This window comes from Centruroides vittatus, unplaced genomic scaffold, assembly GCF_030686945.1.
Source record: "Centruroides vittatus isolate TY-2023 unplaced genomic scaffold, ASM3068694v2 contig_738, whole genome shotgun sequence".
In the NCBI taxonomy this organism is placed as follows: domain Eukaryota; kingdom Metazoa; phylum Arthropoda; class Arachnida; order Scorpiones; family Buthidae; genus Centruroides; species Centruroides vittatus.
Window position 1 is genome coordinate 1,466,274 of NW_027122474.1, and position 20,897 is coordinate 1,487,170.

Below are 20,897 nucleotides of genomic sequence, written 5' to 3' on the forward strand. Positions count from 1 at the left end.
ATGCCATTTAAATAAAAAAGACTAGTGGAAAAATATCAAAAAGACCAAAGAATGTGATGTCACTCAAAGACAGAATCAAAGCACTAGACCATGAGAAGAAATTCATTAGCTCGATTGCTTGTGCACTTGCCATACATGACGACAACTTTTGCTTAATATATCGATACATACGATCAGGAGTGCAGAATATATCCAAGTGAGCAAACAAGGTTTGGAAGAAATTAAAGCAAGTCTCAGGAAAATTTGAGATAGAAAAAATAACATTATGGTAATTGCTGCAAAGAAAAAAAAAAAAAAAAGTAGCATCTCAGCTAAGCCTCAAGATATTAATTGGGAAAATCTGCCAAAATGCAGAGATCCCATGTTTTAATAGTAAAATTAAAACACTGTTTACTTTCTTTCTGATCACTTGTCAATTGTTACATTGCTGCCCGCTTGCACAGTTATGTGCTACAGCAGTAGTAAGAGTCAGTTTCAGTTAAGGAATGTTTACATGGGTCAGTTCAAATTGAAAGGGTTTCATTTTGACTCAAATCATTTGATGGAATTTATTCAATCTGATCAAAATAGAAATGGATTCTAATCAAATCAGTCTATCAAATGACTAGTTTACACATTAAATTTGTTATTGATTTACCTTCGATTCAACAATTGTTTCATTTGAATCAACTAATGTAAATATGTTTTTATGGAAGATGATTTGATTTTTTTTTTTTTTGGCAATAATTGAAACCAAAACAGAGCTTTAAAAAGAACTAAAAAGAAATCCATTTTTACTTCAAAACTCTTTTTTGACACTATTTAATGGGTGAAATTTTGTGTCAGTTTGAATTAAAGTGAAATGTTCTCCAAACAGAAAATTTGCAAATTGATAAACTGTACATAAAAACTTTTTCCACATTGTATTGATTAAATAAAGTTTAGAATAATTGAAACTCCATAAAAGTGCCAACTCTTGAATGACAATAAGTACTGTAGGTAAAATGAAAAAATATGAAAAAATTAAATAAGGGAATATTTAGCCGGGTCTTTTAGCTATATTTTCATTAATAAAATTAATTTCTAAATAATGTCAAAAAGTCATAATTTTTCACTTAAGCGAATGATGTTAAAAAAATTTAGAATATTCTATTATAATACAGTGTATCCTTTATTATGGATTACAGATTTTATTCTTTTTGGTCAACTATCAATAAGTAATTGACATCATTCAAGACTAATTTCAGACCAAATTTTTGTTAAGTATTTTCTTTTAAATTTTGTTTACTGGTTGGATTAATTCTCACAGTCGTTTTTAACAAATGGACCAAATATTTTCAATTGGGGACAAGTCTGGTGAATTACCAGGCAATCCAAGATCTTTATTTTTTCAGATGTAAACCATTCTTTGGTTTTTTGCATGTATGCCATTTAGATCCATTCTGTTGAAAGATTACATCGGCATCTCAAAAATGATCTTACATTGTAGGGATGAAGAAATATACTAAAATATCACAATACATATCACCATTTACTGTCTCATTAAGCAAAACAATTTTCCACGTCCATTATAGTCAAGTGAATCTAATAAAGTAACTTTAGTGGAAACTTTAATGACTTGTAAACAATCTAGATTGTTGGTTTCACATTTCAAGCACCAAACTTTTCCTCCATTATTTAGGTGTAAAATGCTTTTATTTTTTGGCCCGGGTTAATCATTTTTTCTTTTAAAATTTTGTCAGATGAGATTTCTTTTTAGGTATGGCTACTTATAATCCATCTCCTTCAAATAATTGGTAAACCATTATTTTTGAACCTGGTTTTCCAATCACAGATTTCAATTCTTTTGGCATCTGTTTCAAGTTTGCATGTTTATTCTGCTTTACAATTTTTCTAAGTGCATTTTTTCAGCATTTAAACTTTCAGTTTTGTTAAATTTTTAAATTATTTTTTTGCACCTGTAGATAGTGAACAATACACTTTCCTCATTATTTCTTGTTTCTTAATATTTTCTTTGTGTAAAGGAATAATTTTGGCTCTTTGGTCCAGTCTTAATTGTGGTTTCTTGCTCATGGTGTTTACCCTGCTTCTGTGACAACTGCTGGATTGTAATTTATACAATACTATATGCAAATTATATTTGTGATACAATTTACATAATTGCAGTAAGTTGAAAGACTATTACTTATAATTGGACAGCATTTATTAATTTATTTCTTATTATTCTAAACTTAAACTGACTTATATCAAGTTTATAATTGTATATGCTATCCTATGATGATTACACATGCTTTTAAATTAAAGTGCTTTTAAGTTAAAAATTTTCACATTAATTTATCACTTTAGTATTATGTGACAAATTATACAGTAGACTTAGTTAATTATTTATATGATTTAATTTAAATTTTTCAAACTATGTAGTAGTAATTATTAATTAATTTGTAAATTATTGTTTTATTTTTGTGCAATAATTTTAGGGGAAATTCTGGGTCCTGAAAATATTCTGCACCCCTGAATAAGATACATTAAGAAGAAAATAGAGATTAAAATGCAATAAGAAAATTTCTTTGTATAGAAACCAGTTTTTATTTTTAATCACCTATTTTTTAAATGCTTTTATTTAACTTGCTTTGTCTCCTGTCCAGTGGCGTAGCGTAGTGGGAACAGCACTTTTAGGGGGAGGCAAAATTTCACAATAAATAATAATAATACAATACACCTGTACAATACACAATAATGATGATTGTTCTTGCGAAACGTTCTTTAGAATTACTGCATATTTTAAATTGAGATACCTAAATAAGGGGGTGGCGAATTTTCCTCCACCCCGGGTGGCTGACACCCACGCTACACCACTGCTCCTGTCTGAAATCTTGCAACTCAAATTTCATCCATTTCTAATTAAAAATAGGAGGCTGAAAATTTGGAAAAATACCTAACTCTAATGACAATGCATTTTAATGATATTTTAGGAAGGTGGCCCACCTCCACAATCCTCCCCATTCCATAACTTAAGAAATATAATCAAATGTAAAATTTAATCACGTGAGTGTGTAAATGCATTGTAGAGATGTATATGGTAGGATGGGGTAGGCCACTCCCACTATCCACGTCTTGAAAAACATGACCAATGAAAGTCTCTTAAAAATAATTTTTTTTTAATATATTAAAATTATTTAATGTATTTTTCCTTTCATATTTATAACTTTCTTATTCACAGCAGTTTTGCAGAACATAACTACTTGAAAATATCAAGTTTATATAGTTACTATATACTTATTTCTGACTTTTGCAAACAGTAAGTACAGGTCATTTTATTAATCTTGACCAGAGGCTGTAAATGACTCAAATGAGGCTCTAGAGTAGCTAGAGAGAGTATCCAGACGATCTGAGATGTGATTCGGATGTTGTTAAATTCATAGAACTTGTATTCCAAACATACTAACAGATTTGTCCTTTCTGCTGCCCATCACAGCAGCTTAGCCAAGATTTGTGAAATGTATCATATCCAAACCATTTCTATCAAACAAAGTTTATCTTAATTTAAAATTTAAGAACATACTTCATAAAGTAACTGTTTCAGCAGTAAATCACTCAATCATCTATACCACCTTGTGCAGCAGCAAAAGACATTTAAACTGTTTTAGTCATATTTAGTAACCTTCATTAGGTTGATGTTCCAAAATTAAACATTTTCAAATACTAATGGAAACAGAATAAAATATGCAAATACAAAACATGACATATATTTAAAAAAAAAAAAATTCCAATCTGTCATATTGTTGTGACAGGTACAAAAAACTAAAAGAAAAAAAAAGTAACCAAAATATATGTTGCATTATGTTCAGCAGACATAAAACCAGGATTTCCAAGCACATGATATTGTGCTTATGTCCTTGTAGTTGACAAGAGTTACCCTTACACATTGATTTATCAATTGAGGACCTTAACACGTCTAAGGTGGTGCTTGTTTCTGATATGCTTGATGACCTTAGCTTCTTCCCAACAAACCTTGACCAAATCATCCAAGGCATATGCAGCCACTTCTGTAGAGAGGAGCTACTTCTGAATGGTATACTTATGTTCCTTACCATAAGAATCACATAATCCCAGATAAACAAAGGTCTCATGTTACCCTGCCATCCATGATGGATATCATGTAGACACCCAGAATTCTCAAGGAGTTCAATGGGTCTTTGTCATTCCACAGACATATATAAACTGTAGGATTCCTCTTGTACAATATTCTTCTATGTGTAGCTCTCCCAATTTTTTTTAAAAATATTACTGAGTGGGTGGTTGTACTCAACCACTCTATAGTCTACTCCAGTAGAATTATATCTATACAAAGTTGGGGTGTTTATCAGAAACTGAAGTAACCAACGACCGCCTGAAAGATCTGGCTAATTAAATGATTGATAGAAAGTAATTTGTCACTAGAGATAGACAATAGGCCCCATCTGTTAACTAACTTAACAATTATAATTTTTAATAAATTATTAATTTTAGAACCTTCTGGAATAAAAGAACTCACCCGGAAGGCTTCATTATACATATCGAGCTTTAAGATGTTATTATTTATCAGAAATTATTATTCTGATTAATATTTTGAAATGTTTTTAATACAATTAAATAGTTTTGGAATGATACAAGATTAAATGTCAAAAATAATATAATTATTGATAACATCTGTAAACTAGTAATTTGTAATGTCTGAAAATGGCTTCTCCATAAAAATAATGTTTGAAGATAATTTATCTTGTTCATTAGCCCAGATGTTCAATTTGTAATGACATTTTGGATTAGCAAATGAAAGTTTTTATATTAAAAGTACTGATTTTTAGATTGATACAATCAGAAATTATTATTACATTACCATCTTTTTATCTTAATCTATAAACTAACATTTTCTTGTTTCATTTTATCTTAGACATTTGTGATTATTTTAAATACTATTTCTATTTTTAGTATATATCATTTGATGTAAAAGATTCTAAATGCATTTTCATCATTTATCTCTACAGGATGACTGATTGAGGCTTGAACACTTACTTTGTTCAATATGTCATGATTGCAAAGTCACAGTTGAATAACATGTAAGATAAAACATACTTTGGTTGACTGTTTTGTCATGAATTGTTCTGTTCGTGTTTCAAACTCTTTCCATTTTATACAGACTCATTCCATATAATAAGTGTTCCTGAGTTCAGTCCCAGTGAATCACTCTGTATTATGGCTTGATACTAATATTTACAATAGTTGTATTCAGATATATTACAAAAAAAACTATGCAGTGATTATACTAGATCAGTGATTCCCAAACCTTTTCTGTCAATGTACAAACCTTATGCCCTTTTATAAATATAAAAAATATCACTATTCTTACATATGTATCTGTTAGGTTCAAAGATCAAAATTGCTCAATAAGCAAAAAAAGTTTCAAAATGACCACAAAGTAAAATTCGTGTCGTGGCTTTCATGATATTTGACCATGACGTGTTCTGGTTAGGGTGGTTAGGTTACTTGGTTGCTTTTCAACAACATGTAATCATTTGTGAAAATCTGTTGTGGTGCTCAATATGTCAATTTTTCTAACAACTAATTTACTAAAAATAATTACTTTGTCAGGAACTTTTATTAATAAATAAGTCTTTTTTTATGAGAATCAAGAATGTTTCAGAGTTATTTATTTTTACAACTATTACCGCGACATTTCCAAGTTGCATTTTATGTTCTTTAAGTGACATTTGCAATTTTTATCAATACAGTATCTTTTACAGTGACACATTATAAACCCTTGCTTACTTCCAGATGTTAACGTGGATGCTGAGCAAAGTGTGAAATTGAGGGTAGGTCCTGAATGTTAATAAAGTTACTCTCAGAAATTGTAAATTCATTACGAGCATAGTCGATCAAGAAGACCCTTGTTTCTTAACTGATAGAGACCTGATGAATTAATGCTCACAATAACAGCTAAAACACTTCTGGGAGCTGCACGTCCCCAATCAACATCAGACACCCTAACTAAAACATTCGAACCAATTTCAACCTGTCCGAGTAACCTAGTCTAACCTAACCAGAATGCATTGCGATCAAATATCACAAAAGCCACAACACGGATTTCGCTTTCTGGTCGTTTTGAGTTAGCCAAGTTAGCCACAACACATTGTGGTTGTTTTTTTCACTCAATGAGCAATTTTGGTCTTTGAGCCTAACATATCCATAAAATGAAAATAGTTAAAGAATGTTGTCAAATAGTTTTCAACAATTATCCCCATAATCATTAATTTTTAATTTTCAATTTAAAGAACTATTGCACTTATTTTAGTAATAACTTATGTATATAAATAGTCAACAGAAAAAAAAAATTAATACATTTAAGTCAATTAACAACAACATTACAACCTGATACATTATAAACTACAAGCCAAACTAATGCCAATAACATATGGCATTAGTTGGCTTGTAGTTTAAGTCAATTTTCAGAAACATAAAATAGTATAAAGTTCATAAAATTAGAGGCTTTTAAAAACTTGAATCTAGAAAATTTTGAATCATCTAAACATAAACTACTTTTAAGTTGAAATATTGCTCATTTAAAATTAAATTTAACACCCATTAGGTTTTCCCCCCACACACTCCTGAGGTATACTCAGACAGAAATTCTGGATTTGTTTTCTTTATAAAGAATAGCATGTATACATAAATAAAAATTATCTTTGAAGCAATGACTTAAATAAAACCGGTAGATCCTACAAAACTGGTATTTAAAAAAATTAAAGCAGATTCACTGATGATAATTGCTTTTATCAGTAAATCCACTTTTAAACTCCAGTAACAGAAATTTTAATGAAAACAAATGTTTTTGATTTTACCCAAGGTCTGCTTCAGGTTTTTAACCAACAAAATTCCAAAACATATTTGAAAATTATTTTTAAAAATTTGGAACACCACCAAACATATATAAAATAATTTGAATGGTAGATTTTGTATATGTTTGTTGTTGTTCCAAATTTTAAAAAATAATCTTCAAATATTTTGTGCTATGCATTCTATTTTGGAATTTTGTTGGATAAAAACCTGAAGAAGACCTTGGATAAGGTCGAAAACATTTGTTGTCATTAAAATTTGTGTTACTGGCATTTAAAGGTTCTTGATTGTGTGATTCGTTTCAGTACAAATAAATAAATATCTTCTTACCGAATTAGGTAAGAAGATATTTATTTAAAAGTGGATTTAAACTATGTAAATAATTTTCAAAAAATTTAAATTATGCATATTTATTTATTTAACTAATCTATTGATTTGAGTTACTAAGTAAATATCGAACATCTCATTACCAGCAACAATTTTACCACAAATAAATATAGGTGCTTCCCTACTTATGAACAACTTAGGTACTCCAGATTTTGTCCTAATTTGAAAATTAACCTATAAAGTACATTTAAATACAGAATAACCACTTATTGTTAGTGTTTGATCCTTCAATGTACTTAATCGAATATATTATTCTCATTTACACATTTGCTACTGCTTAGTAGTGGTTGTGTCAAATGTGTCCACTCAACAAACTTAATTTTTGTAATGTCCAGTTTAAGTTCCATAGTAACAGTACAACATTTCTTATATTCATCTCCATTGCTAGATTTACTATTACATTTTGGACATGTTTTTGAAGCACTAATTGTAAAAGTTATAAAAATTGCAAATAGCAAAAAATACTGTTACTCCAGCATTACCAACTTCAATGTCACCTCACGAATGCCAATGGACCCTCAAATACAGACAACAACAAAAAATGATGATATGGAATAGAAATAAACCTAAATTAATTATTAAAAATATATTATTTATTACTTGCTGAAAACTAACTTCAATGCCACCTCACAAGCAGAAAAACTTCAGAATTTGCAGAATTAAATTCTAGACATACACGGTCAAATTGTTAGCAAGTCTGAAAGCTCATAAATTGGACATTTGTAAGGTGGGGAACACCTGAGTTCAGTCTAATTTATACCATCTTTAGATTATCTATCTTTCAAATATAATACAGAATTCATTTCACCATGGAATAGAAATTTCAAAGTGTAAGGAATATAATTTAAAATATGAAATGTACTAAGTTAAAAGTATAATAAATAAGTGGATGACTTAATGACTTAAGTAACTTAAATAACAAATTCAACTTTTCTCCGACACCAGGGGTGAAATACTCAATCTGGAACCTGTTACCGGTTTCAGATTGAGACATAAAAAATCTTCTTTCCACAAACATTTTTGAACCTTTGAAATAGTTCTTCCTCAGGTAAAGAAAAATACTCTTGTTAGAAAGGCCTTTTCTCACTCATCCATCAAGCAAGCTCTTACCACTGAATTAAATTATGCTAAGAGGATAGCAGCCAGATTATCCTGGTCTAGTACACCGTCTGATTGAACAACATCAACGCTCGCAATACGCACCCGCTATGCATACGAGGACCAACCCGGAAGATCATACATACTTTCCAGTCACCTTTAACCCATATGTTAAAGTGATATACGCTGAGATCGCTGGAAAGCATCAGTTACAAATAACCTATAGAAGATGTCCCACAATCTTCGACATCCTCAGGAATGGAAAAAACTATTCCATTCATAGCAGGCTTCCCAGTGTGTACTCCATCCCACTCAAAGATAACAGATGTGACGAGAGCCTCATATATATTGGCTCAACCAAGCACTCTTTAAGTACCATAATACGTGAACACCAAATGGATCTTCGACACAGACGATACACCACAGCCCTGGCCACTGCACTCCACCTAGAACATTTAAAATGGCTAGAAGCCATATCCATCTATAAGGCTAACCGCACGACCACCTGTATAAACCGAAAGAATGAACTTAATATTTCTCTAGCCTGGCAGGCCCTTATAAACGGCGATCTGTAATTATCAACATCCACACACAAATACGCATGTCCATCTTTAAAGTTATGTTATGCAAATGTTTGATTTTTTTATTTTTCTGTTTAAATTATCCATGTTCCATATTTTCGAAGCATTCCAACCAAATTTTTTCTATACCCGAGGAAGAACTATTTCAAAGGTTCGAAAATGTTTGTGGAAAGAAGATTTTTCACGCAAGATTACACTGGTGACAGATTCCAGATTGAGTAACTTAAATAACATTCTTGAAACATATTAACAACACCAAGCAATAAAAATAAATACTGAAATACTAAATATAGTAATGAAGGGGAGAGATAACTCCTTCAGAACTATATTAAGTATTTATTTATTTATTTTATTATTATTCTATATTATATTCGAAAGACAAACAACCTGCAATTGATCTAAATTAGGCTGAAAGTACTTGTTCATAGTTGTTCACAATTGTTTCTGGTAGTAAGGTGTTTCATAATCTATATATATAATCGAGACGAGTTGATAATAATAATAATAATAATAATAATCAGCGCAGAGCCCAAACGGTTAGGAGTTGAAAGTTGAAATTTGGTACACAGTTAGGGTACGTCACGAAAACGCACACTAAGAAGGGATTTTTCGAAATTCTTCCCCACGGGGAAGAGGGACAGGATTAAAGCTTCTATATACATTATCGAGACGTGCCTAAACGGTTAGGAGTAACAATGGAAGTGTGAAGCAACAATGGAAGTGTGAAGTAATAATGGAAGTGTTAACAATGGAAGTGTTACGTAACAATGGAAATGTTAAGAGCCCAAACGGTTAAGAGTTGAAAGTTGAAATTTGGTACATAGTTACGGTACGTCACAAAAACGCACACTAAGAAGGGATTTTTCGAAATTTCTCCCCACGGGGAGAGGGACAGGATTAAGGCTTAACACTTCCATCAACAATGAAAGTGTTAAGTATCAATAGAAGTGTTAAGTAACAATGGAGAACAAGAGAAAGTGACGTGCAAGATTCACGGGCTCTGGAAGAAAAAAGAAAAAGAGTAATATGTTAGAACACATCCGATTTTCAAATTTAAACAGATTAGTTCGGTTTTTCTCGACTTTTCTTTTTTAGAACATTCGATGAAAATCGAACGATAAAATCAGAACACATCGTGAAAATCGAACAATATTAGAACATTTGATTTTCAAATTTGACCTTTCTTTAGAAATACTCAGTTCGTTGATGAAATTACTTTTTTTCTTTTGTGACTATAACGTAATAATCTTAATCTTCGCTATCATTACTTTTGCCTGAGCAATGCCGGGCCTATCTGCTAGTTATTGATATTTAATTAATACAAATAGAAAATAATAGAACTTTAATTATACATTCAACAACATGACTTACCTACAGTTAATCCTTCTCCATCCAATTTCACCGTTTTCTCTAAGACTGCTCTCAAATTCGATAAAGCCTTTTCCTTAAAATCACGAGGTCTACCTCTACTGCGACTTCTACTTCGATGACGGTCATATCTGGAGCTTCTCCTGTATCTATCTCTACTTCTGCTCCTGCTTCTTCTTTCTCGTCTATCTCTACTTCTACTCCTACTTCTTCTGTCTCTTCTTTCTCTACTTCTGCTCCTCCTTTCTCTTCTATCTCTGCTTCTACTCCTACTCCTCCTGTCTCTACTTCTACTTCTGCGATCTCTGCTTCTGCTACGAGATCGTCTCCATCTTCTAGGACTTCTATGACCATAACTTCTACTTCCTCTTGAATTTCTTTCACTACTTCTACTTCTCCTCCTTTGATCTTTAGAACTCTTCTCACTTCTATAGGATCTACTGGATTTCTTATCTGTAGATTCTGATTTTGTATGATTTGTTTTTACTTCTTTATATTTTTCAGTATTTGTTTCTGTATCATCATGTTGATTTATTTCTTTACTTTTGCTTCTGCTTCTTCTGCTTTTAACCGAAGAATCACTTGATGCACTACTGCTACGACTATGGCTTTGACTTTTTTTATATTTTTCTTCTACTGGAACCATATTTTCTTCTGTTCTTTCGTTATTCTCTTTTACTTTCCCATCATTTAAACCAAAATCCTGTTGGAAAAATTTGCTACTTTCAGGGAAATAAAAGAATTAGTATATATTTAAATAAAATTTTTTTATAATTTAAATTTAAATATAATTAATTTTTTTATTTTCCTACATTTTCAAAGAATTTTTAATGTAGATATCTCAATAACTATCCCATATTAAAGTCACAAATATATAAATTAAATATAAATATAAATTTCTAAATCTAACAAGTTATCATAAGCTAATTAAATAATAATAGTATTAATATCAGAAAAAATATATTATAAGTTATAAAATCAATCATAAGACCAACAAATAGAAAATTAAAAAGTAAAACATTTTGCTCTGATTCTAATAACAAAATGTTCACAATTCTAAAATAATCTACCTTCAGACATACTAATGTAGCAAATACACCATTATAAAATTCATTAATGTAGACATTTAAGTAAAAAAATTATAATAAAGACTACTGCAAATAATACGTTACTATATTATTCAACAAAATTTAGGACCAAGATGATATTTGAGTGCATAATCTGGTTATGATACAATAACTTAATAATATTTGTAAGATTAAAAACTTTCTTCTACAGAATCTGTATTTACTTCAGCTATTAATGAACCATATGTATTATCAAAGATAATTGATTTATAAACATATATCTTTAATACTGCTGGCAAAATTACAAAGTTAAATGTTTCAAAATAATTTATATCCTTGAATATATATATATATATTCATTCAAGATAAAGATTTGGTTCAACTTTCATATGAAGAAATGTATATATATTTCACATGAAAGTTGAACCAAATCTTTATCTAATTTTTTTAATCATTCAATTGATTTAACAGTTGTTTACTGATGTAAATTTAAAAATTTTTGGAATTGAACCTATATTTGTAGTGCATTTTCTGAGATAAAAACTGAAAATATTTGAAATAATGATGATTATCTTTTAGATATTTGAAAAAATTAAATTTACATAATCAAAATTATTGAATATCTCAATAACTTATCCACAGTTAAGAATTAAAAAAAATTCATTCCACAAGCAAATTTTAAATATCTCTAAAGATAGCTTTGAAAAAAATCCATTTAATACATAAATAAAATGAAAAGTAAATATATTGATATTTTTCATTTTCAATTATTCATTCATCCTAAAAGAACTGAAAAAAAAAATTCCTCATCCCTCATATTTTAAAAAATTATAAATAATTTTTATTCAGACAAATTTTCAAATTAAGATCCACTACTAAAAACATTGAATACTGAAAGGTATTCCAGACAATGTTTTAAAAATCTTTAAAAGAAACTGATATACCAAATAATCTATTTAATTAAAGTTTTAATGTTCAAAATTCTAAATATTTAAAAAACATAAGAATTGAAATCTTATTGTAAACTAAGATTTAAAACCCCATGATGTAGAGAAATTAAATAGTGCCTTAATGGAGTCAAAAATTTCTAATATACAATATACGATTATAAATTTTTAACTCCATTAGAGTTTGTTACTATAGAGTTTTAACTCCACTGTATTGTTTGTTACTATAAATTATACATAAATTACCTAATGAATTATATAATTATTATGAGTACTAAATTTGAGTGATACATAACTTAATTGGAAATTATCAATAAACAACACAAAAACACTGGTGAATTAAGATAACTAAAATTTTATTTTTACAGTAATGACTTTACCTGTTTGAAATCCTGATCAAATATATGTACAATAAAATTTGATAATTAAAATGTTAGTAATTCTGATATTTGAATTTTCAAACAATTGATGAAATTTTCAAATATTTAGTGATGATGTGATTCAACCTATGCTAAAACTGTTTAATTTATGTAGCTGATGACAACTTAGAGATTCTGCAAAAATAAAATTTTCGATTGTCTTAATCCAGCATTGTCTTTGTCATATCATTAAATATCCAACTATCCTTCTTTAAATTCTATATATTACAAATTTTGATTCTTTTACAATACTATGAATTTTTTAAAAAATAAAGATTATTACATCTCTAATTTTCAAAAATATATCAGTCAAAATTTTAGTATATCTTTAAATTATATAATTCACAAAGCTAATTTAAATTATACAAATGGAATACTTTAAAGAAATATTTTCTTTTTCTATTATAAAATTCATTTACAAAATGTGAAAAATCTCTACAAAAAATTACTGCAATGATGAAAACAAATTTTTCTAGTAATATTTTATAAATAAATAATTCTGCTAAAATTTTAAATGTTAGTTAGAAAGACAATTATTATTACCACAAATACTGAAGTGTATAATACCGTTCCTTACTGACCAACTTAAATCCATATTTTTAATTCAATATCTGAAATATTTCTTAAAGATCTACAAATTATTTCTAACTTATTCTATTTCATCAACAATAATTCGAAAATAACCATTTTGTAAATATTAATCTTATGATTAATTTAAGCATTATAAAATATAATTGTTTAAACGACACAATCATAATCATATAAAATCATTTTTAATACCGTATTTTCCAGCATATAAGATGACTTTTTAACCCAGGAAAATCTTCTCAAAAGTCGGGGGTCGTCTTATATTATAGGCCAGAAAATACATATATTATCTTAAGTTTAGTTAGACATTTTTTGAAACCAACATATACTATTTCTGTAGTTGAAAATTTTCCTTATGATTTTACTCATTTTAAGAGCTTGTGTAAAAATTTCATAATAAAATACGAGAAAGAAAAATATATAGTGTAATGTATTTTAGTTGTAATTTTATACATCTATGTTCTCACATCTTGTAATTCTTTATTCTAAGTTCTTTTTTTCAATAACTGTTTATACTTTAAAAAGATAGACATTTCTTGTATTTTTTGATATTTCTGATGTTGGCGTAAATTAAAAAAAAGTAATAAAATGGTAATATTATGCAGTAAATATTTCTTAATATATTATAAAACTCAAAATTATTTGTAATATGCAACTTACTCCTGTTATTTATAAAAAATATAATTCATATACTGATTGAGATAAATTTTTACATTGTAATTAAAATAACATTTACAGTTCAATACTACATTCTTAATGAAGTTTTGAAGATTCAACCAGATGAAATTTAATTACTCTAAATGTATTATTATACTTGGCCATATCAGTGATTATTTGCACAGTTGAACTAGTCTGTCTCAAACATGTTTATCATGAAAATTATTTTCCCCCCTGCATTTTCAGCCTAAATTCAATATATTTCCTATGTTTATCTTGAATAATTATTTCCCAAAAGCTCTATATCTCAAATTATAGACTGACAAATTCAAAGCTCGGTGACTACATTTTGATAGCATAAACTGGAGTTGAGAAACACCTCTTTCAATACTGTACATAGTTGTACTTAACACAGTTTTTCTCTAATTGGCTATGAGTTTGTCTTGCATCTTATTGGTTGAAGAAAGTCAGGCATCAGAAACTAATGACAAACTATTTCTGTTAACATATGTCAGAAATGTTTTATTTATACCTAATACAGCTATATACAGTACACTACCGTACTTGCTATTGTACTATTAAAATGCTTTATCTTCAATCAAACCTATTATTGTTTACTGTGTAGGAACCTCTATATCTTGAAACCTGTTCATCTCAGAGTTTTTCTTTTCTTTTTTTTTTTTTTTTGTAAGATTTGAGATAGACAGGTTTGACTGATATATGTTTTTTTTTTTAATTATAATAAAGTCACTTGAAATGCCTTTCAGCATATTGCAAAATGAAATAAAACATTTTATATATACAGAGCCACCTAGAGAGTAATGAGGGTTTAGAGCAAAATACATATTGAGTCCCCTATAGCAAATTAAACTATTATATTAAAATTAAGGAAGTAAAAAAATGTGGAGGCCTGTTTAGATATAATTTCTTCTCCAAGGAAAGAAATAATAAAAATTAAAAATTGCCATAACAAGATATTGTTCTTATTGATAAAGTTCAAATTTTTATAAGTACAAAAATATAGTTTTTATAATAAACAATTATGGAAATAAATCTCTAAAATTTAATATTAAAATTATTTCTGCATATATAAACAATCAAACTTTCTAATTATTTAAAACTTTTCAAAGATTATATCAAGTATATTAAACAACCCAAAGTCCGATAAAATATACATAGATAGCCAAATGATCACCTTTAATATTGCCTATAAATCTGATATATTTTTAATTAATAATACACTAAGTAATTTGCTATTAGAGGTATACATTATGCACCATCTCTTATCTAATTTAAATAATTTAGTTAATAAATTATTTAAATTATAATTATTATAAACAAACTTCAACAGCCAACTCGATATACATTTAAGCAATACACCAACCAAAACCAATAATTCGGCTTTGGTTGGTGTACTGCTTTATAATTATGAATTTAGATAACATACTTTTAAATTTCATCAAAAAATTAATGACATGCCAAACAATGGCATTTCCTCAATTATTTAAAATAAGTATTATTATAAAAAGAAATGTATGTAAATTTATAACAAATACTAATTTTAAAAATTATGCACATCAATTAAATTATGCTAAGAAAACCACACAACCAAAACTGTTCAATACATTAAGTAATAGTAAAATTCTATATTTTCAAAACTAATTTTTAAAATTAAATTAGATATAACATTACACTCAGTTTGCTGTTTAATTAAAAAATTTTGCACCCAAAACATTAAATAACTTTTAATTTAATTAGGAAAGAACTATATCATCATTTATGTTTTTCTACTAAATTACTACTAAATTATAAAATATTAATATAAGATTAATAATTACACAAAGCAAATTCTAATTTCAAATATTTCTTGATAACATACATTAGACACTGCTTTATGACTGGTATAAATTTTTTTTATTATGACCATATGTTGTATTTTGGTGTATTATTTAGTTCAATTAGTATTATTATTGGTTTTTTCCCCCCCTTCAGAAATATACTTCAACTTTATGAGAAATAAAATGGCTCATTTAATAACAGTTCTTCAAAACATAATTAGATTTTAAAAGTAAAAGTCTGCTATATAAAGTTAATAGAATGCTGCTGCTTCACACTATCTCTAGGGTGTTAAATCATAACAGGAACAATCTTTTGAGTTCTAGTTTTTAACAGTTGGCTAGATTTCAGCAAAGCAGAATATTAAAAAGCCAAGGAGAAATATTTTTATAATCCATTGTGAGTCAGTTTACAAAGAATTGAAACAAAGCTTTTTAAAGAAGATATTTTACAGGAGTTTTTTTTACAAAATATGGCTGAATATAAATATTACTTACTATAAAAATAAATTTAGAATAAATTTTGTTACTGATAAATGTACAGGAATTTTTTATTTTTGATAGATTAAATATATTATTTTACAGGGAAATGAGATCTCTATGAATCAACACATTTTTGTGTATGTATTCAAATATACCTTACATAACTTCAATGTTTCAAACATTCTCTCTCACTTCAACTAAAGTGTGGTGATTTGATCCTTAAACTCTGCCTGTAAAATGCACTGATTCACAGGGATCTCATTTCTGACATCTTCTGTAAGATAATATCAGAAATGAGATCCCTATCAAAAAGTTTTAAAAAATTTCTCTTGATTTCATTATTTAAGTAGGCTGGCTTTAAATGGAACACTCCTTATATACACATACATAAATACATTATTTACATTTCTGTATGACATGAAAAAATTTAACTGAAGGAAAGAATTTAAGTTGAAAATGTTGAAAATTTGATCCAATGGATAGTTTTTGAAAAAATTATCTTAAATACAATATTCAGTATCTTAAACTGACAAATACATTGTGAACAATTTACTACTGATTCCTAAATTATTTTTAGTGTTCTTAAATATAAAACAAAAAATACTTGACAACTTACATGAAATCCTTTGCCAGACTAAATGAAAGAGAACAGAGATAATTCAGATTACACAATAGTATAAGAAGGATTTAGAACTATGTACCATTTGAGGACGAAACATTGTCTTTAAAAATGTTTGTGAAGAATAATCATCAGGTGTTTTCAAATAGTGTAAAGTTGTATTTGAGGTTTTAAAAAAGAGTCAGAATGTATCAACTGATACAATAATAATTGTCAATATTGGAAACAATAACTTATGTAGTAAGTATAAAATTTTAAAACAGTAAAAATAAGAAAAGAACACACTAATAAAATTTTTCATCAAATAATTATATTATAATTAAGTTATTAAATTATAACTGTATAATAAACAAATATATATTATGGTAATTATTCTGTGTAATCCTCAGAGAAAAAACAAGAACTTAAGAGTTGTGAGCTCCTCTTCAACTTCTGTTATTAAAGGTTTGTAAAACTGAGATTATTATGTGAATGTTTAAAAATACAATAAGTGCTGCTTATTGTAATCACTTTGAAATGATCCTACACTGATAACAATAAACTAAATAATAACATTATGCTGTGAAAGTAATTAAACTACAATTAGTAAAAATTCTAGTTTTATGGAGTCAGAAAAATTAAAAGCATGTTAAAAATAAAAACGGTTTAAAAATAAATTTAACAATTAACTTTAAAAGTTCTTAATTATAACAGTAATTACTTGATTCGTTCATCCAGCATTATTTGCAAGCTATTTTCTGGCAATATTTCACTAATAAAATGTTATATTCATAATGTTTTCAAAACTCAACACATCTACACTGTACACTATGACAAAGTACTCACAAAGATTCTTGCATCTGAGCATTTGTTGGAGATCTAGATTGAGAACCCCAAAACTTTATTGACTGTCAATCCCTTCAAGAATTCTTTGATCTTTTATTGATTCCCTCTTCTATCTTTCTAACACAGTTATTAATAACAACAACAAGAAAATCACAAAATGTTTTCAAAGAAAATATCTACTTACATGTAAGTACATGCAAATTTAAATACCTTCGCCTGTCAAATATATAACCCTGAGTGCAACTGTACACGATGTTCTCTCATTTTCTCCCATCAGTTGAACCCACCCATTGATTACAATAAAATCTTTTTTTTCTTCCGTATTTTTAATTAACTCTTCTGCTTTCTGATGTGGTCCATTAACATGCATTTTTTCCTACAAACATTACTAAACCAAACTTTGAAAGCTAACTCCATTTTATTATATTTTTTCTAGTTCAGTTTCTCATGAAAACCATATTCTAATTTTTCCTGTCAACATTTCAATAGTTATTCTATTGTTCAAAATCTTGCACAAAACTGGCCTTGGATTGGGTTGCATTGGATTTACTCATTTTTTGCAACTTACCATAGCATTCTAAAATTTCAAGTTTATCTTTGAGGGACATATCTTTGCATTTCTTATTTGCTTCTTTCAGTACACTAAAAGATACAGATATTACTGTACTTTAATTAAATGGTCATGAAAATAACAGTCCTAAACAACAGAAAGCAGCTAGCCTATAAATGAAGTAATAAATTTCAGAAATTGAAATTTTAAACTATAATACTCTATACAGAACTGAGTGCAAGATTAAAACGAATGTTTAACATATTATGAGTAGACATTTTAATCGGGTCACCAAACTACGGCCTGCGAAAACGTTTCATCCATCAATTCATCCAGCCCATTGTCGCACTGTGCCACAAATGAGCTAAAATATAATTATTGATATAGAAATATCATATATTGTAGATAAACTTACAATGTAGAAAAAATTAAAATAAATGTGAAATAAGTAAAAATGCTAAAATTGGTCTAATCTGATTTTTGTATCTGATAGTAATATACTCTTCTGTAACTGCACTTAAAGAAAACTCATACCTCAAAACAAAAAACCTTTGAAATTTTTTGTTTTGAGTTTTCTTATCTACCGTGCAGACTTGTACAAAAAAAAAAGTTTTTTTTTTGGTATGAGCCTGAACCCTAGATAATAAAATTCAAATGTTTAGACGTTCCTGAGGAAGGCCATTCAAAATGGCCGAAAACATTTGGAAAAGCAAATAAAAAGGCTGCATTTTAAAGGTTGTTTTTGTTTTGAGACAGTAATATAATTTTTAGGAAAATCAGTGAAATAAAAAATTTGGCAACTATTTGCAACTTTGGATATCAGTGCACTTTTAAGTAAGTACTTGCAATGAAGTTTCTAAGGAAAGCAATTACGAGCTTGCTGCAGCAATCATGTTTGTGTATTGGTAAATAAATATGTTGGTTGTCTTTATTTTTTGTGTATTCAGTGTGCTGTTTTGAACAAAATGGTTATATGGTCCGCACTTGTCATACTCACCAGTTATCTGGTTTGCTGTGAAAAATGTTTGGTGACCCCTGTTTTAAATGATTGGATGATTTACCATATTTGCCAGTGTATAAGATGTACTTTTTCTCCAAAAAATACTATTTGAAAATGATGTGTATCTTATATGCTGGCAAATATAGTAATTTAAATTGATTCTAACTGCTGCACTGGTGTTTTATTGGAAAAAACATGGTTTGTAGCCATTATCATCTGTTCTATTATTAACCATCTAAGTAAATTCAAATTTATCATTAGTAATATAATGATAATTAGAAGCTAATTTGTGATTACAGTAAGCAAAAGATTTTTGATGTTATAAATCTTGGCATTGTGACACTTTTTACTCTTTATTCCACTAAGTTGAATAAAAAATAAAATATTTTTAATGTTATTTAATTTATATGTTTTGGGACATGTTGATTCTGATATCAGATAACCAACAACAATATCTGCAATTACAATAAGCATACCTACTGTATAAAGGAAAAAATTATTTGTATTTTAAAGGGAAAATCAATTGAAGACCATGAAATGGTCTAAATGTAATAATGTTAAATTAATAATTTGATGAGTATCAATCTTTAGCAATAGTTTTTCATATTAGAATATATTATAACTTAAATTTTTAAATATATTATTATTAAAAAATTTACAGGAAACATTCAGTAAAAAAAATAAAATCTATATTTGTTGAATTCATTATATCTTGCTTTAATTAATTTATAAAAATAATTAAATTTTAAAAACTGTTTAAATATTACATTATAATCAGAGGAATTATAGAATGCAGTAATTTTGTTCATATTTTACACTGCTTAAATAAATGAACAGCATTTCAGTTGATTCCATAATTTAATGCTACCAAAAAGTTCTTCATTAAGCATAGAAGACAAATATTGTAACTATTCAATAGCATAATAATCAAACTTTTTAAATATAAATTACTTGAAATGATTGATTGTGCATTTAAAAACATTTGAATCATTAAAATTTTATTAAAATAAAAAGTTAATTATTATTATAAAAGCTTTCTAAAATAACTACAGGCATATCTATTTCAAGGCACTTCAGTAATACAGCACTTCTCAATTGACATATGTTTATTATTTTTGGTATCTACCTTACTAGTAAGAGTTTTGACTTTTTATTTATTATTTTTACTTTTGCATTGCTTTTAGGCCTAGTACTATTATAATTTAATAAATGATAGTGTAAATATGTTTTTAGGCTTCTGTATCCATTAACAAGTGGAAAAAGGCTGTGATTTGCTTGAAGGTAGTATTCACTTTAAAGTGTGATTTAGAAACTAACCTACCATCCTAGCAAGGTATGCCTGTATTTATATAAATATCCATAATAAAAACCAATTTAGATGCAATTGATTTGATATATAAAATAAAATAATCGAAACTGTGTGTAATTGAAAAGTATTTTATAGAAGAAATAAGAAAAGATCAATAGCTAATGAGTACAAAGAAACAGGATATAGCATTGCCAATTTTTGAAATTTGATTAAGTGAAAATTAATATTGACAATATTAAGATTCATAGAAAAGAACAGAATATTCAAATTAAAGTTACAATACACAAGAAGAGTGATAACAATACTGATTTCATA

General features: G+C 27.8%; 1 protein-coding gene across 18 annotated transcripts in view; it reads right to left on the minus strand.

Annotated features, from left to right (window-relative positions):
• Positions 1 to 20,897, minus strand: part of LOC136981000 (arginine/serine-rich coiled-coil protein 2-like) — a 58,478-nt gene that overhangs the window by 15,871 nt on the left and 21,710 nt on the right. For 7 of the 18 annotated variants that reach the window (XM_067277221.1, XM_067277223.1, XM_067277222.1 and 4 more), the window contains one exon: positions 10,287 to 10,986. In XM_067277221.1, the coding sequence (XP_067133322.1) occupies positions 10,287 to 10,986 (700 nt within the window). Of the gene's footprint in view, positions 1 to 10,286; positions 11,006 to 16,895; positions 16,905 to 20,897 lie in introns of those variants that run through there. The other 11 variants (XM_067277233.1, XM_067277230.1, XM_067277228.1 and 8 more) reach the window with 3 other exon arrangements.